The following is a 26,623-nucleotide window of genomic DNA, read 5'->3' as shown; positions in this document are numbered from 1 at the left end:
CCAATGTTAATCAAATGCTCCGTCAGATGAGGTTGCTCTGGTGTGTAAGCACCCGTAGAATCTGCTATCATAACGCTGTCTGTCTTTTAAATTATAGTGATAGTGTAGAGATGAATATAAACAGTAAGAGCAAGTTTTTGCCTTATGCGTACGCTCATGTGTTGTAACCTTGGTGCATTACTGCATTGCTGAATGACTCTGATGTGACCCTCAAAAGATGAATAATGCATAAAGAAAGAAATATTTTCCAGTGGATGCCCTTGTCATAGCAGAAAATGGAGTTGTTATGAGTAAATCCCACATCCAGAACCAAACCCTGGGTTGACTCGAGCATCAGCACCACCGAGTCACTGCTGGAAAATGAGAAAATCTAAGAAGAATCAGACCTACATGTGCCTCTGAAGATTGAAGAATTGATATCACATTATGAGACCATCTATTAGATAGTGTACTTCAACTCTACTCTCTTCTTGAAAAATGGAGAAAAAAATATTATGACTCAATTTTTTGTACAATCAGATGCTGTTTAAATGTCAATGTCTGCTAATAGCTTCTACTGTACTTCTGAATAGCAAATGGTTCACTGCTGTGACTTTACATACTGTTTATTTTAAAACATGGTTGGTGGTGACTTATGGGTTAAAGCCAACAATATATCAAAATTGACCACAGTTGCTTTAATACACTACTGCTCAAAAGTTAGGGGTTGGAATTTTTTTATGATCACCTAGGCTGCATTTATTTGATCAAAAATACAGAAAAAACTGTAATATTGTGAAATATTATTACAATTTAAAATAACTCTTTTGTATTGCAATATATTTTAAAATGTAATTTATTCCTGTGATGCAAAGCTAAATTTTCAGCATCGTTACTCCAGTCTTCGGTGTCACATGATCTGTCAGAAATATTTTAATATGCTGATTTGCTGCTCAAGAAAATGTTTTGTTATTATCAATGCAGTTGTGTTGCTTAATATTGTTGTGAAAACTGCTCAAAAATTTTCAAAAGAACATTTATTTGAAATAGATATATTAAATATCTTTACTGACACTTTTGATCAATTTAATGTGTCCTTGCTAAAAAAAATTATAATAATTAATTTACTTAAACAATAAAAAGTCACCCAAAACTTTTAAATGGTAGTGTATATTTTTTTCTTCCTTTTGTGAGGGATTAATCAGTATGTGTTATTCTTTAGGCCATGCAGGTTATTCTAACTGACAGCCAAATGTCTATTGCAAGTCCTAGCTTACATTTAGTTTAGTTTGTTTCTCGTTGAATATCCAGTTTCATTGGAAAATTGTCTCATTACTAGAGGTAATATCAACAGCAATTCACATAGACTTTAAATGAAGCTCCTCCAAATGGCATCCAAAAGTTCCTTCTTTTGTTATTTAGCAAACACCTCCTTACCCAAGAATAGATGCCATATAACAATAATTGAGTATCACAGTTTCCCCCAGATGAAGTGTACGGCTGAATGTCAGATGTGTTGTTGGTTGTCCTTGACTTGGTTTTTCATGCTCCTCAGGGCCCCCATGGGTGCCTCCAGGGGTAGCGGCCAGTCAGCCCAGCTTACTGGCCCATTCGTATGGGATGCCTCAGCCACCCGCCTATAGCCAAGGAGTGTCCGTCCAGTCTCCCATCATCGGCGTGACCCCAGCCATCCAGACGCCCATCCCACCGCACCATCCACTCATGACCGCCCACTTCCAGCTTCCTCCCCTCTCCTCCCAAGTGCCAGGTAGCCTGGTCCTAAACCTACAGAACCAGTCACCCTACGCCACCAGCCAGCTGCCAATCACCCCATCGCCCCTCACGACGGCCGGCCGGGTAGTTCACCCCGCCCCTCAGAGCGTGGTGGGAAACGGTCACATGACACACCCGCTCATACAGCCACCTGCTTTGCCTTCCGCCGCGCTGCCACTAACGAACGGACAGGCGACGACTCAGCCGGCATCAGCCAATCAGGAAAGTCCGATCAGGCTTCAGATGCTCCGTACGGTCGGAATGGGGAAGTACGAGTTCACAGACCCGAGTCATCCGAAAGGTAAGCGGTTCTCTTGGCTTGTGCGTTTATGACTAATGAACGTGCCCGACATATCTTTTCCAGGGAATTGCGTTTGATGCCGGCAAGGAAATTGACCACAAACGTGTCAGCGAGACGTTGGTAAAACCTCCCGAGTAACAGCCAGCGGTGTAAAAGCATCTCCAAGGTCGTGGATTCAGTCCTGAAACAACTGTCACATAAGCAGACCTATTTCTTGCAAACTTTAATACCGGTTCCTGATAGAGTCTCCTGCTGTGAATTCTTGACGGTTTTCAAGGCTGTAAATGGTTGTTTGTACAAGATAACCTTGGACGAGACTCTGTCAGTCCAGAAACAGATGTTGCGTATTCCCTGAGCAATTTTCACATTAAATGAAGCTTTTAATCTAGGTTTAGATTGGCTTTCTAAGCTCATTTGATTTTTTTTATGAGCTCTATAAAATGAGTGCAATTTACTTTCCACATCGATGCAACTTGCAATTGTCTCTTAAGATGCAAAAGAGCCAATTACATTAGACTTGCATGCATTTTTGAAACGTAACTGCTTAAAGCACAGTTAAAGCAGTGGTGTTGAAGCAGATTTGGCTCTCCTGTCGTGAAAACTAGGCTCCGCTTACATAATACTGCAATCCAAATGGTTTATTTCTCTGTAAATGAAGTCTTATTCATATCAGTGCTTGCAAATGTTTATTTTTATAGTCTTCCGTGCTGAAAAATAACAACAACAACTTAAGATGATTTGTTGGTCTAAGCTGGTTTAAGTTGGTCTAGCCGGTCTTCCAGCCTGAAGAATGCATAAAATCGAGTAGAAACATCAGAAACTGCATGTTAAATGAAAGGAAACAGATTTGTTCTAGCATAATCATTTTTGCAGTGTGCATTAGAGACTAAGACTGATACTAAAGATTTATTTTCTCATTCTCATTCATTTGCTGCAGTATCAATCACGATCCAGTCATTTTGTTGTGTACTGTGATGGATTGAATAATGACATGCATTACTGTTCAGTTCGGGGTCAGTAAGATTGTTAAAAATGTTTTTGAAAAAACATCGTCTTTGCTCTCTAAGGCTGCATTTATTTGATCAAAAATACAGTAAAAATAGAAATATTATTACAATTTAAAATAACTGTATTCTATTTGAATATCTTTTAAAATGTAATTTATTTCTATGACGCAAAGCTGCATTTTCAGCATCATTACTCCAGTCTTCAGTGTCACATGATCCTGCTGATTTGCTGCTCAAGAAACATTCATTGTTATAATCACTGGTGAAAAATGTTAAGTGCTGCTTAATACTTTTGTGGAAACCGTGATACTTTTTTGTTTAGGATTCTTTGATTAATTGAAAGTTTAAAAGAACAGCATTTATTTGAGATAGCATTATAATTGTCATTGATTTAATGGATCCTTGCTTAATAAAAGTAAAAAAACTAAAAAAATCTTACTGAACCCAAACCTTGAATGGCAGTGTATGACTTTGGTGGTTATCGTTTCCCAGCTCAATAAATTCCCTTCACTTTCTTAATTAGCTAAAAACAGTCAGGTTCTGTTGACTTTGATGGTTGGCTGATTTATTCACTCACACGTTTCACCTTGTTGACCAAATTAGTACATCGGGGCACTTTAGATCTAAGATCTGGTTGACAGAGAACTTGGGTTGCCTGGGGGTTTTAGCTCTGTTTCCTGCTGCTACATCCCTTTAAAGAAGCGCAGACCCTTCATGGGTCAGCACACACCAGCAGCAGCGTGAAGAGTGTGGCTTTCTCTCTTAATACAGCTGCGTTGTGCTTAAGTGCAGTGGGCAAGGTTAGCAGCAGCAGCAGCATGAGGGTAGAGCGCACCCCGTCTGGCCTCGATCTGCGCTAACATAGGTCTGGAGGGTCGTTCTTTGTGCTCATGGCTGTTTTTAGAGATGGAACATGTTCCTGTCAAATAATGCTGAGCGTGGAATGCTTTCTAACAACACTTTGGACAGTCTGCTCCTCCCGATGTTTCATACGGGTTTATTTGACCAATTTGGGTTCATTTGGGTTTGTTTTGGCTGTTGTCCAGTTGGGAAATTGTCTCAGCTTCAGTCTGTTCACTGACCATCTTTGTGCATATTACACTCAAAATGACAATAGCTCGAAGAAAATCAGCAATTTGATTGGCTAGTTTTACACATTTTTTCGGAGTGAGACGATGCACCAGTACACATGAAAATCACTAGAAAATCAGGATAGTGGAATTCAATCTTTGAAAGATATTTAGATGTAATATTCAAACTTAAGTAAACTAGATATCCATCAACAGAACTCTATATTTTGCTTTATTTTCTAAACTTTCTGTAAAATAATCTGTCCTTATTGCTTTTAGACAGACAATAATTCTGATTGTATTATTATTATTATTATTATTATTATTATTATTATTTTATGCAGATAGTCACAGATCAGCACTCTGCAGCCTTTTGAGTGATTTTCTTTTTTCTGTGATGGTCTATTTTTATTTTATATTTTATTTTTTTTGTTTTATTTTTTATTTTATTTATTAAATATATTTCTTTGTTTTGATAGGTATGGTTTGTTTGTTTATTTATTTATTTATGTCAGATAAACCCACTTCTAAACATCACATAAAAACAAAACATGCTGTGGTTGTTCAGGCTTCTTTGACTAGTTGACAAGTTACCCAATCCAAAAAAGAAAAAAAGGCACCAGAAATTTTAATTTTTGTTTTGTTTTGTTTTGTTTTGTTTTGTTTTGTTTTGTTTTGTTTTATTTTATTTTATTTTATTTTATTTTATTTTATTTTATTTTATTTTATTTTATTTTATTTTATTTTATTTTATTTTATTTTATTTTATTTTATTTTATTTTATTTTATTTTATTTTATTTTATTTTATTTTATTTTATTTTATTTTATTTTATTTTATTTTATTTTATTTTATTTTATTTTATTTTATTTTATTTTATTTTATTTTATTTTATTTTATTTTATTTTATTTTATTTTATTTTATTTTATTTTATTTTATTTTATTTTATTTTATTTTATTTTATTTTATTTTATTTTATTTTATTTTATTTTATTGTGTTTTGTGTTGTTTATTTCTTTTCTAAATATTATTAATTATCATTCATATTATTTATTTATTTATGTGTTTGTTTGTTTGTTATGAATTATGACACCAGAAACCTGTTTGTAAAAGAATTCTGTACATTTTGCGAAATGTACCGCTTAGTGTTTTTCACTATTGACTTAGATTAACCTTTTGTGCAAAGCGTTTTTTGTGTAAAAGCTTTGAATTTAGTAGAATATAAGCTTATATGCAGAAGGTGCTCAGTGATATTAAAGGGAAGTCAGTGCTGTTATATCCATTGACAAATGAGTGATGCTACATTTTATCATTAGTTCTCATCCATTTAATCTATGGCACAAAAATAAAATCCACATTAAAGTCTGGCAGACTAGGACTCATTAGTGTAATACGCAGTATGCACTTCTATCTTCTATATTCCTTTTTCATAAGAGCAGATTTTCTCTAGGTCATACAGTATTTCTCATTTCATCTGAAAGGTAATCACACATCTCTGACTGTAAATCTGTTTCTGCTTCATGTATGATTGAAAAATCTGAATTTCTGTCATTGTAGTGTAATCATTGGTTGGAATCGTTAACATATTCTTTTTCAAAAGTGATGAAATTAAACTTCAAGATGTCAGGAAATTCAAGGCTGCCCAGGGGTTGTTTCAGAGCCATTGAGCTGATTTATATTGTTCCGAGTGTCTTATCAGCCTAAAAATACAGATTTGAGATTGCAATGGAGGAGTAAAGTCTTTGCCAGTGACATGCGGTGTTTAAGGCCGTCAGCTGTTTTCGGGGAAGACACCAGTGGCGCTGCTCTGTCACACTCAAAAGGGAAGACACGCTTCAGAAAAATATTGTTTCTCAATGAGCAGCTGCCTAAAAACACTATATTTTGCAACAGAACAAGACAGACTGAAGACTGAGCCCATATTTTTAGACTTGCGAGACGTTGGCCCTGATTGGCACCAAAACCGACTTGAATATCTCATCTGATCAAGGAGAGCTGGTTCCTTGGTGCTAATATGTTGACTGCGGTTTTCTCAAACACTTGAGATGGGAAGCTCTGTAAAACTCAGTGTGCAGCAGAGGGTTTTTTAGGGAGGGATTTTTGCCGGTGACAGAATTCTGAAGTAAAAGGATTATGCTGTATCACAGGCACATACAAACACAACCAGATTTGACTCGCTCGTTGGGATTGAAATGGCAATTTATCATCACATTGCTTCGTGAAATTGTGCAAAGTGTGAGTGTGTGTTTGGGATGTGTGTATTCAGAATTGACTAGCTAGGGGGTTGTCTGAATGACTAGTCAGTCTTAATCAACCTAGTTTAGAGTCGATTATCCTATTTTTTAGGAGGCGTTATATTACATAAAATCCACTCTTGTGTTAAAAAATAGTTACATTGAGCCTAACTAAAAGGAACAGAACAATCTGTTGTTGAGAGCAATGGACTTTCTTCAACCAGCATTGCAGTGGCATTTTAAAGAGTATGAATTTAGAGAATTTTTAAATAATAATAAAAAAATATAGTAATTGTTATAATCATCTATCAATAGTATTTTTATATTTCTGACTATTGTATGCAACTAAATAAAAACGCTATAAAATATTTATATAATATGAAATTTTGTTTACACTTTATTCACTAAATATCATATAATATTAATACATTGTGCAATGTATTGTGTTTATTATAATCTTTTAAATATGTCTTATATCATGTGAATGTACATACACACACATATATATATATATATATATATATAAACAAAGTGATATATGAATTTATACATTTCTAAAAATATAATTAAATATATGTATGTATGCATAAATAAAAAATATTGCTATAAGATTAATACACAGGCACATATGAATACATTTTACAATGTATTATGTATTTATTTTTATAATTTTTTATGTGTGTGTGAATTTATTATGCATGTATGCATACATATATATATATATTAATTCATAAATGTATAGTTTTTTAAATATATTTTATATTATATTTATTAATACATATTATTTTTTTATATTTAAAAACATGTACATTTAAAAATATAACATGTGTTTTATATTATTGATGTTGACCTCACTGATCAAGTTGGTTGGAGTTTTTGTAGTGTGTTGGTCTGAATTCACAGTTGGAAAGCTCATCCTGCAGTCCCAGCAATGCCATTTTCCACATCCAAGTGACACTAGCACAGCGACTTTGATCTGTTTGCTTGGAAATGACAGTCGTGTTATCCAGCGCAGTTCAGACTCCCCGTGAGTCCCGTCTCGGGGAATGAGTCGAGACAAGCTACTGGGCCGTTGACATGGAGGCAAACACAGAGTCTTTGCAGGAATCCTTGTCTCATTCAGACAGATCGGCCTCGGGCCATGCATTATAAGACCTGCTACGAGAGCCACACGTGGAGAACTGAAGCTGCGGCTCACAGCCTGAGTGTGTTTCTCATCACGTTATAAATGAACGCGCATCTATGTTAATGAGCAGGGACTTGAGGAACAATGCCGTAACTCTGCAGGGATAAGCGCGTGATGGACGATGCAACCTTAGATATAAAAAATCGCATGTGGCCCAGAGTAGCGTAATGTTCTCTTTTTTGTGCTCACAAAATCCACCTCATCCGATGCTCACGAAAACTCACTTACCAGCAGCTGGCATATGTTTTCTCTTCAGATATAGAGCGCGGGTTTTGGAAATAAAATCATTACTCGGTTTATTTATGTATCTTTATCATTATCATTATAGTTATAGATATTGAAGTTTGCAATTGTCAGAATAATAGCTTACCAATATTTCTAATCCGAGAGTCCTCCCTCACTTGTCACTACAGTATGTCACATGTTCATTTGAGGCCATTGAGAGGATTCTCCACCCAAAATACTCATCCTGATAATGTCATTTATGGTATGCTGGCAAACAGAAAGTATTCATAAATATACCTGCAAGCAGCAATTTTTGAGGCTGAGCAAGACGGAAAGAAAGAGACAAGCTAAGCAAGCATGGCAGAGAGCATCAGAACAGTAGAATAAAATGCTTTTTTTACTTTTCAACATCTGCTTCTGCTGTCATTTACTCAAGAGTATTATTAAAACTAATTTAATGATACAGACTAATACTAAAACATTGCAATTATGAGAACAATGACGATATTATTTCCCTCTTTGGCAAAGCGTCATTCAGAGTAACAAACCATGGGCATTCAGCGTAACGGATATATATATATGTAAAAATGAAACAATATTCTTATTCTGACCTGTTCTTATTAAAATACATAAAAGAATATTTGATCATAGTAAATGTTATTATATTTTAAATGACTTTCACTTACAAAAACTCCTTGCTGTCAAATGGGTAAAACCCTAGTGCGTAACAAGATTTTTTGGTAGATAAATATTGTTACACTGACACATGACATTTTAGTCTTCTGTAAATTATGGTAAGCGTAATGTTCTCTTTTTTGTGCTCACAAAATCCACCTCATCCGATGCTCACGAAAACTCACTTACCAGCAGCTGGCATATGTTTTCTCTTCAGATATAGAGCGCGGGTTTTGGAAATAAAATCATTACTCGGTTTATTTATGTATCTTTATCATTATCATTATAGTTATAGATATTGAAGTTTGCAATTGTCAGAATAATAGCTTACCAATATTTCTAATCCGAGAGTCCTCCCTCACTTGTCACTACAGTATGTCACATGTTCATTTGAGGCCATTGAGAGGATTCTCCACCCAAAATACTCATCCTGATAATGTCATTTATGGTATGCTGGCAAACAGAAAGTATTCATAAATATACCTGCAAGCAGCAATTTTTGAGGCTGAGCAAGACGGAAAGAAAGAGACAAGCTAAGCAAGCATGGCAGAGAGCATCAGAACAGTAGAATAAAATGCTTTTTTACTTTTCAACATCTGCTTCTGCTGTCATTTACTCAAGAGTATTATTAAAACTAATTTAATGATACAGACTGATACTAAAACATTGCAATTATGAGAACAATGACGATATTATTTCCCTCTTTGGCAAAGCGTCATTCAGAGTAACAAACCATGGGCATTCAGCGTAACAGATATATATATATATGTAAAAATTAAACAATATTCTTATTCTGACCTGTTCTTATTAAAATACATAAAATAATATTTGATCATAGTAAATGTTATTATATTTTAAATGACTTTCACTTACAAAAACTCCTTGCTGTCAAATGGGTAAAACCCTAGTGCGTAACAAGATTTTTTGGTAGATAAATATTGTTACACTGACACATGACATTTTAGTCTTCTGTAAATTATGGTAAAAAAAATGTATGGTAGTCATTATTTGTCGCTCAGAAAAACAAAACTAAACGGGGGGGAATGAAATTTAAAGCTGTATTACACTTTTTTTTTTTTGATACTTGAAACCCCCTTTTCGTCTTTGACCCATATAAATATTTGGCAAAAAAAAAACTTAAAATATATGTTTCCTATAGATACAATAAAAAACTTAAAGTGAATATTTGTATATTTTTCCATCCATTTTAATTTGTCATTTGCAGTGCTTCATGGGATTGTAGTTCTTTCCATCACTAAAGCAGTTCACTGTCTTGTACTTTTTTTGTCTGATTTTCATATATTTTTTTGTTACAAATAAAGGTTTATAATGTTGTGATTCACCTGATTCGTGGTTTATAGCATTTTTTATATAATAGAAAAATAATATAAATAACAAACCCCAATGGGATTTTGGGAATCCCCCTACACTATGAATATGGTTAAATATTTGTGTGTCTATGTGTATGTGTGTCAGTCTATAACTTTTAAATGAATATTTTTATATTTTTGCCACCATTTTTATTTTGATTGGCATTCGCAGTCCTTCATGTTATTGTAGTCCTCACTAAAGCCACTAAGTTCACAGTCTTGTACCTTTGTCTGTTTGTCTTTTCATATAATTTTTTTGGTTCAAATCAAATTTTATATTTTTGTGATTCCCCTTATAGCTGGTTGGTTTGGTTCATGGCTTATAATAAAGTCTTTTTTAAAATCCCTGTGAGAAATATAAAGGGAAAAAATACTTCCAGAACCTCCTCCGCTGAAATAGTAGGCAAGCACTCTATTGTGTCTAGATGAAAATATAGATATGTAAAACGAGCCCCGTGTGCACCTCCAGGAGTGTTTGGTGCTCTACAGTACACCAAATCCCATGATGCATCATTGTAAATAAAGCGTCTGTGGTTTTAAAGCAAAGCTGCGGTTGTGGTGCTCACAAGGGCTCGGGATTGTTGTACTAAAGAGCTCTCCAGTGTTGGAGCATCGTTCCCCTGCCGTTCCAGACAAATGACCTATAATGGCACGGCTAGTTTTGGCTGTTCAATTAGGAAACTAATCAGTTTAGACAGATGATTAACACTGCGATACAAGGACCACCCCAGGAGCGTCCCGCTTTGACGCAAGCTCTGCTGCCGCTTCTGTCTTTTGCATATACACTTGTGCATTTGTGTGCATTTATTAAAATATTGCTGTCATTGTGATTCCTAATTATGAGCTTATCTGGAATAATAAGGTCGGTTCAAGAGCTGGGTTTATTTAAAGCTAATACTGGTGGCAGCGAAATTAGGATCCTTATAAGTGGTATATACTGATGTTATTTACATATATAATTATATACAGTGTCTTCTGAAATTATTTGGATAATTAGGAGACATATAAATGTTTGAATGGCATTGCATTAGTAACAATACATTAAATTATGATAGCACAAGCAAACCTTTCAGGAAAAACTATTCATGTTCACTTTGGCTTATTAAAGATAAAATAATAATTATAATATGTACTTATTTATATTTTATTTTATTTATTTTATTTTAATAAACTAAATTCATATTGATGACAAGAACAGAAACCAGCTCACTGCTTTTTAGTTTTATATTTTTTTTAAAAATACAATTAATTTTAAATAAAATGTATATAATTGATGGTAATTCAATCATCAACAAGCCCTTAAATGCTGAATATTACCACACCGTTTGAAAAAAAAAGTCTAATTTTATTTATAGGCCTTATAAAGATATATATTCATGTTATTTATACATACAGTTATACATAGTTCATAATTATACATTATTATTATTATTATAAATGTTAATTATGCATACTTCAAAAAGTATTAGGATACTTAAGAGTCTTAATGTTTGAATGTCTTTGCATTAGATAAAATTAAGAGTTTTTTGTTTTGTTTTGTCATAGTGACAAGAAAAAGAGAACCCACCTCACTGCTTTTGAGTTTTGAGTGTAATAAAAAATACAGTTAATATAAAATAAAATACAGTTCATATAATATATTGAATCATTTTGTCAGTAAGCCCTTGAAAGCTGAATATTATCACAACATTTTGAAAGAGATGTCTCATTTTAATTACAGGCTTACTTCAGAGTCAGACTTGGTAGTATTAATGCTGACCTATCATACAGTATGTAATAATCATTCAGCTGAAGCAATTGTATGTAATTCTCTTTTTACCCCTAATATATATTTTTTCCTTCACCTGTTGTCATTGTGTCACACACAGAGCCAGGTGCTGAATGGAGTGTGAAATTACAAGAAAGGTCCTACCGCGTCAAGGTTTAAATTAAGAGTTTTTCTGTCTGACTGTATCTATAAGCATATTTTTGTCTCATATCATCCCTCAGGCTAGATTGGACTCTCCCAGTTGCTGTATTCAACCCGTGGGCTGTGTTTCTGTATATTTGCATGTTGGTTGACTGCTGTAGTTAATCTGTGTGACTGTACAGCGGAATACTGCCGCTGCATTTGGCCTCAACAACATTTCTTGCTATTCATGGAATCCGGAAGCCGTTTCGTGGCGTTTAGAATGATGAATGTGCTCTTTAAAATGTGAAGACATCTGTTGCGGCTGTATCGTTATTCAGAGTTCCCTCCAAACAGATTGAATGAGTTGTATGTTTGATTGCAGACGCATCTTGTCGGCGTGTGTCATGATGGGAAACACTGATATTTACCACACTTAAATTTCGCACAATTTCAGTAGCAAATTGTACACCGGTTTGTGAATGCCAAGCAGGTTGTTTAAAAGCACGATGTCTGGGACTAGTCGCCTAACTGCTGAATGCAAGAAGCAATTTTGATTTCTTGCAATCTGTCAATGGAAGGAAAATAGCTGGTTTGTGATCATCTAGTGGTGTTTACTCCTTTGGCAGTTGGTTAGCATGTGATGGTTTATGAGGATCCGTGCTCGTGATCAGCATGGCAAAACACATTTTGCAAAAAAGATAAATTATGCATTCAACATCCATTTGCCAAACCTTAAAAATGAGACTGTATACACAATTAAAAGTCATGCATCTTCATTGCATGTGAATGGGGGTGTTTGGATGGAGGAAGGAGTGGATGCTATTTACCTACTTCTCTGATCAACATCGGTAGAAGGTGGAGTGAAGATGAGACGGTTAATTGCAATTTCTTTGCTGTCTGCTTGTGGAGGCTGTGCTCGGATATCCATATCAGAATTTATTACCGATGATTTCATGCCAAGTCTAAAATGAAGAAGTGTTTAATAAGGTTGAATAGAAAGTCTAACAGCCTCAGATATTTCTCAGAGATTTGAAGATGGTGTGTATGTTCATTTGGGAGTGAGGTTATACAATATAATATGTTGACATTTTGCTTTTTTAAATGACCAAATAAAATTAACTTCCAAGTGTGGACACACAATTTAAGAATATCAAAAAATGTATTCAAATTGTATTTTTTAACAAGTCTAATATATATTTTAAAATATTTTTTATATACGAAGTTTAAAGAAATTAAAACTTTTCAGCAAGGACGCTATGATCAAAAGTCACAGTAAAGACTTTTACATTGTTACAAATGATTTCTATTTCATATAAATGTTGATCGTGTGAACGTTCCCTCTGGGGTCGGAGGGGGTTTTGGGGCCCTGGAGAAGTTTTGACATGCCCTGACATTTGTGCTTTTTTCAGTTTCTTAAAAAGATATGAATGGCTATAGTCTGATTATACTGTATTCAGCACAAAATGTGCTACAATAATATGTGAGCAGCATAAATGCCCGTGTTTGTGTTTTGGAGAAAATAAGGTTTATGCGTGGTTAGTGAAAAAAAAAAAGATTTTAAGTCACTGAAATAAGGCCATAAAACACATACAGAACATTTGTCCACAAGACTTTCGAGAACTGGATGAAGTTTTTGCTACATGAAGCAGCACAATTGTTTTCAGCATTGATAATAAAAAAAGTGTTTCTTGAGCAGCAAATCAGCATATTAGAATGATTTCTGAAGGATCATGTGACACTGAAGACTGGAGTAATGATGCTGAAAATTCAGCTTTGCATCACAGAAATAAATTACATTTTAAAATATATTCACATAGAAAACAGTTATTTTAAATTATAATACTATTTCAAAATTTTCACTCTATTTTTGATCAAATAAATGCAGCAGAAGAGACTTAAAAAAAAACATTTGACTGGTAGTGTATAAAATACAAAGCAATCCCTGCTGAAAAGGCCACTTATGCTGGTTAGAACTAGTTAGTGTTGGTTTGGTACTAGACTAGCTGAAAAAAAGTCAGTTGAACAGGTTTGGAACAAAACAGTTATTTTAAATTATAATACTATTTCAAAATTTTCACTCTATTTTTGATCAAATAAATGCAGCAGAAGAGACTTTAAAAAAAACATTTGACTGGTAGTGTATAAAATACAAAGCAATCCCTGCTGAAAAGGCCACTTATGCTGGTTAGAACTAGTTAGTGTTGGTTTGGTACTAGACTAGCTGAAAAAAAGTCAGTTGAACAGGTTTGGAATAGCATGACGGCGAATAAATGATGACAGAAATGTAAAAAGCCTGCTGGAAAGCTTCACCCAAAATAACGTACATATATTTTTCTGTATTTATTTTAGTAGTTATCATTGTTACTATTGTGCCTGGACTGAGTCATCTCTTTTGATGAAACTAGTCCGTTTGCTATCCCAAACAGGAGCACATAAAGTGGATTATCTGAGGATTTTGTGTGGACTCATCCATGTTCTATATGGTAGTTACTAGAATAAAGAACAAAGACGAGCCCACGCAAAATCCTCCGATAATCCGGCTGCTTGTTATCATAATTTCTGAAAGCAGGTGTAAATGCGAGCACGTCGCCCCGTGTGAGCATCTACCGCCGCGGAGGTGCGAGGAGTCAACGCTAGATAATTATTTTGCCAGCATCCATTGAGATGTATTTGGAGCTGAAGTGGAGGTTGGTGTGAGCCTGCGAGAAGCAGTCTCTTCTTATTTGGTTCTTAAGAAGGGAGCAACCCTCTGTGAGCCATACATTACGTCCCCTGCAGTTAATATGCAGTCAGCAGGAGAGCTCATTAAGATTGATCATTCACCGACCGCCTCCTCCGTACCCAAACTCTGCTCTGCCTTCATTAATCACTCGCCTTTCAAGATAATGCACCGCGTCGCCTGACAGGTTCGCTCCGAGACACCGAACCACGGCTGGGAAACTGCAGCCGCTCTCTCAGCTGTTGGATGCTCTCGGCGCGTCCACACACTGTCACCAACTCCTCACAGATTAGCGTTTTTTCCCCGGCTCTTTCTTTCTCACTTTGCATCTTTATCTTTCTCCTTCTCTGTTTGTTTGTCTTTCATTCTTTGTCTCTCTTAAAACACTTTATTGTCTGCTGTGTGCTCTTGTAAACCATTGTAACTGCGGTTATTCTAGTTACTTATTTTAAGTTGCAGCTTTTAAGAACAATGGATCATTAAAACACATAATGAAGACCCAATATAATTTACTGTTAGAATGTATTTTACTTTTTGAAGGTGTAAGAATAAGTAGATACTTATTTTTGGTTTATATTTTCAAAACCCGAAGTATTAACTGTTTGTGAATGATAGATCAAATCATGCCGTTTTTTCGAGGAAGGATGAGATTGTACATTTCAGAAAAATCGGACTTAAAATTTTTGTCTCGTTTAAAATGGGTGGGAGGAAAAACCCTAGACTTGTATAGGGGTCCTGAGCCATAATTAGGGACCAAAATGTCACAGAAGCTTGGGATTGTGCTATTGTGACATGGTAAATATGGTAGAAACATGGTAAAAACAACCAAGAACACACTGACAACCACCCAGAACACCCTTGTTGGCTTTTTCTGGGGCATCACTCTTGTTTTGTTTAGATAATGTAAATGTAATTTAACTGTGTGTGTGTGTATGTGTATGTGTATGTGTATGTGTATGTGTATGTGTATGTGTATGTGTATGTATGTGTGTATGTATGTGTGTGTGTATGTGTGTGTGTGTGTGTGTGTGTGTGTGTGTGTGATGTTTTTTTGTTTTTCTGGAACCAAATCAGCATATTAGAATGATTTCTGAAGGATCATGTGACACTGAAGTCTGGAGTAATGGTGCTGAAAATTCAGCTTTGATCCCAGGAATAAATTAGATTTTAAAATATATAAAAATAGAAAACCGTTATTTTAAATTGTAATAATATTTCACAATATTTCTGTATATTTACTGTATTTTAATCAAATATTGCAGCCTTGGTGAGCAGAAGAGACTTCTTTCAAAAACATGAAAAAATCGTAATTTTTCTAAACGTTTGAGCTGTAATGTGCACATGCATACTTTTGATTGATTTATTTATTTATTTACAAAACATTCTTATAATTATGAGGACAAAAAATCTTATATTTATAATTGTTTTGTAAAGATAGTGTATGTGTATATTTTCTTGCTCTGTGTATTTCTGAAGACATGTCATGCATGTCATTTATTTCAAGAGCAGTTTTAAGCAGGGTGCTTTGCCGATTAGAAGTCTGACAGGGGACTAGTCAGGGAAGATGAGGTTAGCCTCTGGAAAACAAGACTCTAGGTTTTCCTGTGACATTTGGGAATGAAAATGGCTTCTCCAAACCAACTCCTGCTCTCCGTTGCACCATTGACAGCTTTTTTAAAAAGTTCACATTTGAGTACTGCTGATGTGTGTCCAGCCCTCATGCTCTCATTATCAGAAGCGTAAGAATCGAGGTCAGAGAAAATTGATGCCAAACTAGTTCCTTCCATTCTCACCCGGAGACTGTTTTTGTTTTTTTTTATCCGACAAAGTGACATTCATACGGCTCACAATCAGAGGTGCCTCGTTTGCATATGCACCGGAGGTTTTTTGTAACCAATCAAATCAGGCCTCTCCTTCCTGTGAGAATGCTCACATCAGGGTGCAGACGGAAGCCAGCGGGGTGAACCCGCCCCCTTCTCAGCAGGAAGTCTTGGAGGAAGTACAGTGTGGAGATGGAGGATGGGCTGCGTCACTCATTATACAGCAGCAGTTATTCAGGACAGCCTCGTGCTTTGAAACACAATCATTTCAAGGGATTCTGGCTCTGTTTCCCAACACACATAGACTGTTTGCGTCCTAATCAGTTTTATTGGAGGTGTAAGGTGAGCAGGAAGGGTTTTGCAGGGAGTTGTAATGCTAGAGATTAATTGGCAGAGGTGAGATGTGTGTGTGTGTATGGATAAGGGCTCGGTCTTTGCTGTTATGCAGAACCTTTTGAGCTCTGTGAACAAACATATTGAAAATGCAAAAATGTGTTGCAGGATTTATTTACACAATGTTTTTTTTCCCTTGCAACTGTGATTTGACGTCTTACAGTTTAGACTTTGTTCAGAGCAATTCTCAGAATTGCGATATAAACACAGAATAAACACAGAGTTTACATCTCACAATTTTGAGCTTATATCACATTTCTGACTTAAAAATAAAAAAGGTAACATTGTAAAAGGTGACTTTTCCTCATAATTGCACGTTTATTTCTGATTATATCTCACAATTTTGACCTTTTTTATCTGGCAATTCTGAGTTTATATCTCACATTTCAGATTTTTTTTTTTTTAATTCTGCTTTTATATCTCGCCAGTCTGAATATATATCTTGCAATAAACAAGAACCAAGGCAGAATTGTCAGAATAAGCTTTCATATTCCTGCAATCTCAATAAGCTCTTGTCGAACACAATGGAGTGACACAAACCCTATAAATTGAAACACTTATATTTTTGATATTTTTGTTGTTTTCCTGCCAAAAATTGTCGCATCCTGCATGCATACAGGTTCAGAACGGCATGAAGCTGAATACATTTTTTTAATTTTTTTAAAACAATGCAGTGACACAAACCCTAATACCAGAAAATAGAATAATAGAATTATTTGAATTTGAATTCAAATTTGAATTTGATGTTTTTGTTGTTTTCTTGCTGGACATCGTCACTTCCTGGAGATGGAAATCATACAAGTTAGCTTCTTTATCATTTTTAGGTGAGCATACTGTACTGTAAGTTAAAAAATAAATAAATAAAATTATAATTAAGGGTTTTCTTATCTTAAGTGGGTTGTAGTGGGCTGTTGCTTTTGTTAATTAAAGGAATTTTACAAAAAGCTAACAAAATGGAAAGTGAAATTGAGGACGCAGGGATAAAAAAAAAAAAGTGTTTGTTTGAAACATTTTATTTAAAAAAGAAACAACATTGTATATTCTAAGCAAATATTGCTTTAACAATTTTGCATGACAAAAAGCAAAAGTGACAACATCTGCTCAAATCACAGCAAAATTATTTAAAATGAATTTCTATGTTCACTTTACAGTGATGGCATTGTGTAAGAACCTAACTTATATGATTTCCATCTTTTAAAATATAAACTAGTGTGTTAAGGCACAAACGATGGGCTCATGAAACTGCGTAAGTCCTGCATAACAGGAATGATCGGGGTATATAATAGACTGCAATATATTATCAATGAATCTCGCTGTGACTAGAGCAGATGCTAGCACACAGCGCGCCAATGACGCGTGCATTTCTCCACTAATGAGAATGCACGTAATTATGGATCAAGAAACAAAGGCGAGTGAATGGCAGAATAATGCAAGTATGAATCACGCGCGCTCACTTATAAACAAAGAACTTAAACATGCTTGAAGACTTCAATCTGTCGTTCCATAGTTTAGAAAAGCTTTGCATGATAGATGCAGTTCAGTGGAAATCTTCCATAATCATTCATGTTGTGTTTGTAAAATGAATAGCATAGACTCTAGACATGCTAAAATACATATTGGAAAAAATAAAATACTTTATTGCTTAAATATACACATTTCCGCAGCATAAAATGTTTTGTATTGGTATTTGGCTTAAATATTGTAGTGATTTTACGCCCGCATGGTAGAAATAAATTGATCCCCTTGTGCTTTACAAAGATGATCCATAATTGCCATCACCGGCGGTTCATTAGTAGTGTGGCTACAGCGAACACATTCAGATAATAACTATTTTTGTTGTGGCTTCTCCTGGAGCTGTGCAAAGCGAATTCCCTGGGGTTAAATCAAAGTTTCAGCGGCTATAGAGATTGTGCCTGGAAATGACTCTCCGTGCAAAGACCCGAGCAGCTAAAGCGTGGCGTTTCTCAGAAATGTGGACAGAAAGCATTTTCCTAGTATTATCATTGCTCAATTTGAATGCATCTGTTGAAATAAGGCAAAGCATAGGTGTGAAATATGCTGGCTTTAACATACTTTATGATGCAAAAGCTGGAGTCAGCACTATGTTTGTAGAAGTGAGCTCTATGATGTGTAACGGTACATGAAATGAAAGGCAATGATGTGCAGATTGCAAATTCTTACTGGCTAACTCGTACTAAATAACTCATGTATTAAATTGACATGACGGTGTGACGGATTTAGATGAATTCTCTAGATTTTAAGGCACAAATGGTTTGCATTTGCTTTATTCAGATGTGTTGAGTCATGTGAGTATTCTTGTGCAGTGCTGGAAATCATTTGCCTAATTTGTTGGTCACAGTCAGAAATGACTGTCATTTGAAAAATCTCTCATTATGCTATATTATTGCCAAATCTTGGATTCAATAGTTTTGTCAACTTATTTTCTTTCAATTAGGACAGGTTTTGTATTTCTTTTTGGAACTGATTGATTGTAGTCTTTTTTTTTTTTTTGAGTGAAAAGTTATTTGTGGGTAATTTTGCTCATGTTCACTCAAAAACTGAGGTGTATACGCTCCGATCAATCAAAGAAACACAAAACCTGTGCTAAGTAAAAGAAAACAAGTGGATAAAAATATTTAATCCAGTATTTGGTATAGCATAATGATACATTTATAAGCAACTCTTTTTTGTGGGCTAGTCATTTTTGATTGGGAAAACCCCCCAAAAGTACAAAAATTATCAAAAATTTTTTTAATTTAAGTTGTATATCTTGTCTGAGTAAAGTCAGTAAGTTTTAGTCCAATTCGGTAATATTAACTAGAACTTTCAGGAAAAAGAAAACCTTGTCCGGGTCAAACTTGTCGATTACTATTAGCAGATTTCATTTATTAAAATACATAATCTTAAGATTTTGTTCTCAGGTATTATCTCAAAATACTCTGTTCACTGCTAATATTGCAAATACTTTGTTATCTGATGCTTTTTGTTGTATGCTCTCATACATACACAATTTCAATATCTGAGTATGACTCATGCAAAACAGTGCAGTGGATATAGAATACATATTCAGTATATTTGTAATATATTATGTGGTGAGCCCGAGGGTTTTGAAAAGGTCATAGTTTATACAGATGTCTTAGATTTTCTTCCATCTGAAAAAAATGAAAGCAGGCTGTAGCAGTAAATGGTCAAAAGAGTATGTTGAGCATTCCCCCGTTAGAATGCTAATCTAATATCTTATTTTAAAAATGGAAAATGATAAGAATAATTTATTTTAGAAGCTCTTTTGTTGCAAAGCAATAAGATACAATTGTGAGAGCAAGATTAGAAGTAATTAGAAGCGCCATGGTTTCATTGATAACTGGTTGCCGTGATCTCCAAAGCAGGTTTTGTTTTGGGCAGACCCAGGGGTCACCAGTAAATGATTTCACAGCACAATACCAACACTGATTTATTCTCTGAGATTTAATGGAGTTGAAACTAAGCACTGTCTATATAATTAGACAATAATTACATATATGCACATACACATTATTTTATTTTCTAGTTCTAAAAAATGCTTGAATATATATATAAAATCTCCATCTATCCATGCCAACATTCTTTTTTTTTAAATAGAATGTTTTGTAACAATGTAAAGCCCCGTTCACACCAAGAACGATAACTAAAAAGTATTTTAGAAGCTCTTTTGTTGCAAAGCAATAAGATACAATTGTGAGAGCAAGATTAGAAGTAATTAGAAGCGCCATGGTTTCATTGATAACTGGTTGCCGTGATCTCCAAAGCAGGTTTTGTTTTGGGCAGACCCAGGGGTCACCAGTAAATGATTTCACAGCACAATACCAACACTGATTTATTCTCTGAGATTTAATGGAGTTGAAACTAAGCACTGTCTATATAATTAGACAATAATTACATGTATGCACATACACATTATTTTATTTTCTAGTTCTAAAAAATGCTTGAATATATATATATATATATATATATAGATCTCCATCTAGCCATGCCAACATTCTTTTTTTTAAAATAGAATGTTTTGTAACAATGTAAAGGTCTTTACTGTATGGAGGCTTGCTTCTGTTATGGGATTATAAATAAATACAACTTTGCCATTTTATATCACAATTGTGAGATAAAAACTCAGAATTGCTCAGTTAATTGCTCTAAATGAACATTTTGAGTTGACAGCACTATCGTTTTGATGTGAAAAATTATTTAGATAAACACATTTATAACATCATATACTGTCGAAAACTAGTTTGACCCGTTTGAAATAAAATATTGCTGTGTTTTGTTGGTTAATTCACACTTTGGCTCAAACTGTCATTCAAAGCAGAATCAATTTAAATGTATATTTGAAAATACACTTAATTTGAATTTGAAACATTCAGTTCTGTTGTAGAATCATCATGCAATATCCAAAATTGAGGATTGCTTATTAACTGAAATAAATGCATTCTAAAAAAAAATGAATTTAATTATATATTAAATTTAGAATTAACTCTTGGGTGAAAATAGGATTTTAAGTATTTTTTTATAATATCCAAAATTGAGGATTGCTTATTAACTGAAATAAATGCATTCTAAAAAAAAAATGAATTTAATTATATATTAAATTTAGAATTAACTCTTGGGTGAAAATAGGATTTTAAGTATTTTTTTAATTTTATTTTTTTGCATCTACTTGTCTCGATAAACCATTTCTGGAAACATTTAAAAGTGACTAAATTGAAGGGAGGTGCTGATGTTTTGGCAAGTGTGCCATTTTTATTGTTTTCATTTATTTATTTTTTAAACTTCCTTTCTGGCATAATGTGACAAGTACACCAGAAGCCCAAGTGGTTTCTTTCGAAGCATAATGTGTTGGTGGATTATATTGTTTCTTTAATTACAGGGGAAGGAAAAAGGGTAGAGAGAAAATTAGCATACTCCTGCTGCTTTGTTCTGAACTGAGATGCAAACATATTCAACACTGAACCTAAAGACCAGCCTATCAAATATAATTTAACACTTTAAATGGATCTGGGTCTGTGTGTGTATTTGTACATCGCTAAGTTGTGGCCATGTGCTGAAAATAATTGCTTATTCCGTGAGCTAATTGCTGCGATTAATTCAGTTAATGAGTTCCTGAATTAGTCAGATAAATGCACTTGCGTGTATTCGAGTGTGTGTGTGTGTGTGTGTGTGTCCATGCTTTGCTTGTCAATTATGAATTTTCATCACGAATGGCCTCTCCCTCAACCTAGATGAATCTGTATTGGAACATAACGTTGCCTTGTAAACGAGTTTATTTTTAATTTACAGGGTACTCAACCAAAAGAGGGCCAAGAGCACTAATGAGAATTATACGCACACTTTAAGATGTTTTATTTGGAGCTCTCGTGTCACACTTTTTCACATCAGCGAGCCAATCCATTCATTCGATTCCACTGACTTACATTATTTAGCTGTTTTTGACACATTATTAAGTGCATGTTTTTTTTTTTGCTTGTGTAAAAGTCTATGTATGTTTCAGTGGGATTTTTATAGTAGGGGACGTTTTTAATATTTTTGAAAACTTGAAATATGAAACTTCATATGTTGAAATGTTGAAAGATTTATCACCTGTCCTGGAGTAAAGATCTGATCATGGCCTTGATCAACCTTCTAGTGGATTTTCTAGTGGAGTCTGTCATTGGAGAGGATGATTTTTGTGAGTGACGAAATTGATTGCTTTTTACTGTATTAACGGTATTTATTTATGTATTTATTAGTGCTGTCAATCTAATTAATCGCACATTTTTCTGAAATTAATCGTGATTAATTCCACCTAGGGCTGGGCAAAAAATCGAAATGGCGCTCCATCTGAAAGCACATGCTGGAGATTTACTACTAATCAACAGAAGCGGCTTTACTGACGAGATGCGCATGAAAATCGCATTCGATTTTTTTGCACAGCCCTAATCCCACCTAACATTAAAGTTTTTAAATATACTTTTATATTGCAATAATTTCCCATTTAATATTCAAATTAATGTACAAACAACACAAAGACAGTATGTTTTTTAATATTTGTTTAATGGCGTCTTTTTTTTTTTTAAAGAGTCCCCCCCCCCAATATTTAACCATTGACTATAGCCATTCAACATTACAGTATAATTGAGAGCTATCAATTTTAACACTTATTAGACTTTAAAAAATAACTTCTAATTTAAGTGAACTTAAAACAAGCTTCACATAAACCCATTATAATAAATGTCATATTTACCTGTGCCCTTCAGTAGAAATATACAGAAATTGAAATTGAAGTTATCAAACACTAAATTCTATATTAAATAGATGAGTCCTTAAAGCCATAAAAGTTATTTTTTTCTTTGTCCTTTGATTAACAGACATCACAGCAGCTGGTTATTAGGTTATTTTGGCTGTTATTTCTTTAGCTGCCGCTGCTGAACATGACGTGGATCTGACACGTACCATATTTTCTCTCAACTCTTTTTAACTTTTCTGACCCACTTCAGGTCTTAAAGTCTCTATTAATGAACTGACGAGTTAAATCGAGTGTGTTAGATGAGTGAGACAGTGATGGGCTGCTCCAGGACAGTTTTGAAAACCATTTCAGAGACATGTTCTTAAATGTGACTCATTAAAATATATTACATGCATGCACAGTTTTAAGGCAGCTTTAATCGCCGTTTTGGTAACTTCATGACTTAACTGACCACGACATTGCATGCACGTAGTTTATTTCACGCTTTGATATGAAATGATACAGGCTACACCGCGCGCCCGTGCCTTTGTGCGTGCAATTGAAGAGCACGCGCTGCGAGAACAGTACCGTTTCCGCACTCGCCAACCCTAGCCCCACCCCTGCGTTAATTGCGTTAAATATTTTTAATGTGTTAAGCTGAAAAAATTAATCGCCTGCGTTAACGCACTAATTTTGACACCACTAGTATTTATATTTGTGATATAAGTATTATGGTCAGCATTTCTTTGTATTAAAATATGAAATAATATATAGTTATCCACCATCCATCCATCTATTCATTCTCCATTAAAGGGTTAGTTCACCCAAAAATGAAAAAATTCTGTCATTAATTACTCACCCTCGTGTTGTTCGAAGTCCATAATACCTTCATTCGTCTTCGGAACACAATTTAAGATATTTTTGATGAAATCTGAGGGCTCTCTGACCCTCCCATAGACAGCAAGGTAACTACCACGTTCAAGGAAAAGTACCAAGATGATCAACAAAGTAGTCCGTGTGACAAAAATAACGACTTTATTCCACATTTTCGTCATTACGCCGAATCTGGGTCAGCGCCGCTACACGCTCGCGTCATGATACTGTCGTGAACGCGCGTCCAAAGTGACGCAGTAGAGACAAAAATGTGGAATAAAGTCATTATTTTTGTTTTCTTTGCGCAAAAAAGTATTCTCGTAGCTTCGTAACTTTACAGTTGAACCACTGATGTCACACGGACTACTTTGTCGATCATCTTGGTACTTTTCTGGACCTTGAACGTGGTAGTTACCTTGCTGTCTATGGGAGGGTCAGAGAGCCCTCAGATTTCATCAAAAATATCTTAAATTGTGTTCCGAAGATGAATGAAGGTCTTACGGGTTTCGAACAACACGAGGGTGAGTAATTAATGACAGAGTTTTCGTTTTTGGGTGAACTAACCCTTTAACTCACATTATTTAGATAGTTTTTGACACTTTATTCTATATTACTATATGTTATCACAAAAGTTAACCAGTGTCACCAACATGAAGTGAACATGAAGGCGTGAGTATTTTGAGAGTATTCTCTGGGTTTATATGTGTCATCAGAGCTCATATGCTCAGTAACATGCCCGTGCTGGTGGGCTGCGGCTATCAACCAGAGACTTTTCCAGCCGTACCGCTGTGTAGTACAGTCATCGCTAACTGCGTTTTGTCACAATCTATAAAGTTTAATCCAGCAGGAAAACAAGATCAGCTGTGACAGATGGAAATAACCCCATTTAAATGAGATGAATTCAAACGAGATTGCAGAAGCGCTTTAAATTACCCATCGGGCCTCAGTAATTTTCCGATGTCAGAGATTCTTCTTGTGTTAATATCGGTTGATTAGATAATATTTGACTTTAGTATATTGAGTGCTTCTATTTATCTGTAAAGACTAAACGTAATAAAATGTGGTTAGAGTTCAGCCTGGAGTCCTGGTTCATTTATTTTATATCCTGGGTTTTACCTAAGTATATTTATTTATTATGCCCATGGCTATATTTATGGAGGTTGTTGCTTTAGAAGCAGTTTGTCATTATTCTATGCAGTCAGGGAATAGATTTCACATTACAGCTCTGCGAGGCAGATAGTATATCAGATCGTGATCTTTGAACTCAAACAGACAAACCTGCTGCTGCCACAGTAACCTTGATATATTTTATTGCTGGCCTTTGCCACTTCAGTTCTGTTAGCTCGCTGGAGATTTGTTTTTGTAAGGCCATCTGTGTGTGTGTGTGTGTGTGTGTGTCAGTATATGTAGCATGAAGTGACACTGTGCTGGTCTTGGACTCTGGGTTTTGGAGACGAGCGCTAAGACTCCTGACAGGCATCTCCTCCTTTATAAGACGAGGCCAAGGATCATTTGTCCAGTGAGGCATACAGCACAGATTCACTGCCTCAGTATCGCTGGTAACATGTCCCTGGATAGTCAACTGGAAAGAAACAGGAGTAGTCCACTGAGCTGCACGAATCTGCTGCCATTCAAAGCAAAAAGAAGATGAAAGAAGCAAAAAGAAATTAAAAGATGTATACACACAATTAATTAATTTTATTAGATTTTTTTCTAAGTCAATTTTAAATTGGGTAAGTTAAACCTACTTAAATTAACTAATGTAGAGCATTAACATGTTTTTTGCTTTATTTTATTTTGTTTTTCTAATGAAATTTTACATTGAGTAAGTTAAAACTAGGGCTATTTTTACCATGTTAATGTAGAGCATTAACTAGTTTTTATTTTGTTTTATTTACATAATGCTAAGCTTTGTGGTATACAAAGCTTTACTTGGTATACAATATATGCTTCATAAAACAGCAAATTAATTACAACATTACAATCTGTACATATTGCATTACATGAAAATCTTACTGATGTTATGTTCAAAAATAATGACAGATATTTTACTGATGTTACATTCAAAAGGAAATCACAGATATTTTCTCCAGGCTTCGTTTCCGTAGGATTGTTTTGCAATGCGTCATAAATCGTCCTCCCCTTCCATGCAGTGGCAAATGGACTCTTCCCCAAATGTTGTTGTGTTTTTGTGTTATTTGTAATGGTGACACACTTTACTGGCTTCTGATTGGATGTCTTTTTTTTTTTTTTTCATTCTCTCAGTAGCTGCCATAGAAATGGCTCTGACATGCCCTGTTACACCATGGATACCAGCAATAAATGTTTACCTATTGCATTCACGTTATTTTTATCCTCCTTACACACCCCTGCAGGGACGCTTGGATCGTTCCAGTGTACCGATGTAACGAGCCAATCCGCATGTTTAGCAGCTGCCATTTTGGAAAACATGAGCTGACCAGTGAACCTTAGAATAGCTCAATAATGCAGCTGAAAAGCTCATCATAAGGTTGCTCTAGGGCCTTTTCATGTCCATCTTTCCAATGCACTTAAATGGCCATTATATTACCCCTTTCATCTTGTCCATTCATCGTGAGCATGTTTCAGTACAGTTCAATTGAATTGAAGCCGGCTCTGTGTTTGCGGTGCGCTGAAGGCAGCCATTCAGAAAGCGTCTGTAGAGTCTTTGTGTCAGTGAAAGCTGTTGCGTGTACAGTAAGCTGTCTCTCCCATCTCAGTCTTTTAGTTAGTCAGCTCTCACATACTGGACTCTTTAAGCCCGAAAAGAAAGATTTTGAGGATCTCTTCTTTTAATACAAAATATTTGGTAGTTTCTACATTTCTAAAAATAAATCACAGACAAAGTCAATGATAT

The 26,623-nt window shown here is 34.9% G+C and overlaps 1 protein-coding gene across 1 annotated transcript in view; it reads left to right on the top strand.

Moving 5' to 3' along the window:
• Positions 1–26,623, top strand: part of LOC107600110 (kelch-like protein 29) — a 273,806-nt gene that overhangs the window by 159,621 nt on the left and 87,562 nt on the right. Inside the window, exon 5 of the mRNA XM_016291900.1 lies at positions 1,535–2,053. Within this exon, the coding sequence (XP_016147386.1) occupies positions 1,535–2,053 (519 nt within the window). The remainder of the gene's footprint in view (positions 1–1,534; positions 2,054–26,623) is intronic.

This window comes from Sinocyclocheilus grahami, unplaced genomic scaffold (genome assembly GCF_001515645.1).
Source record: "Sinocyclocheilus grahami isolate Dianchi unplaced genomic scaffold, SAMN03320097.WGS_v1.1 scaffold277.1, whole genome shotgun sequence".
Classification (NCBI taxonomy): domain Eukaryota; kingdom Metazoa; phylum Chordata; class Actinopteri; order Cypriniformes; family Cyprinidae; genus Sinocyclocheilus; species Sinocyclocheilus grahami.
Note: the sequence above shows the minus strand (reverse complement) of the source record. Positions and strands in the feature narration are given on the sequence as shown.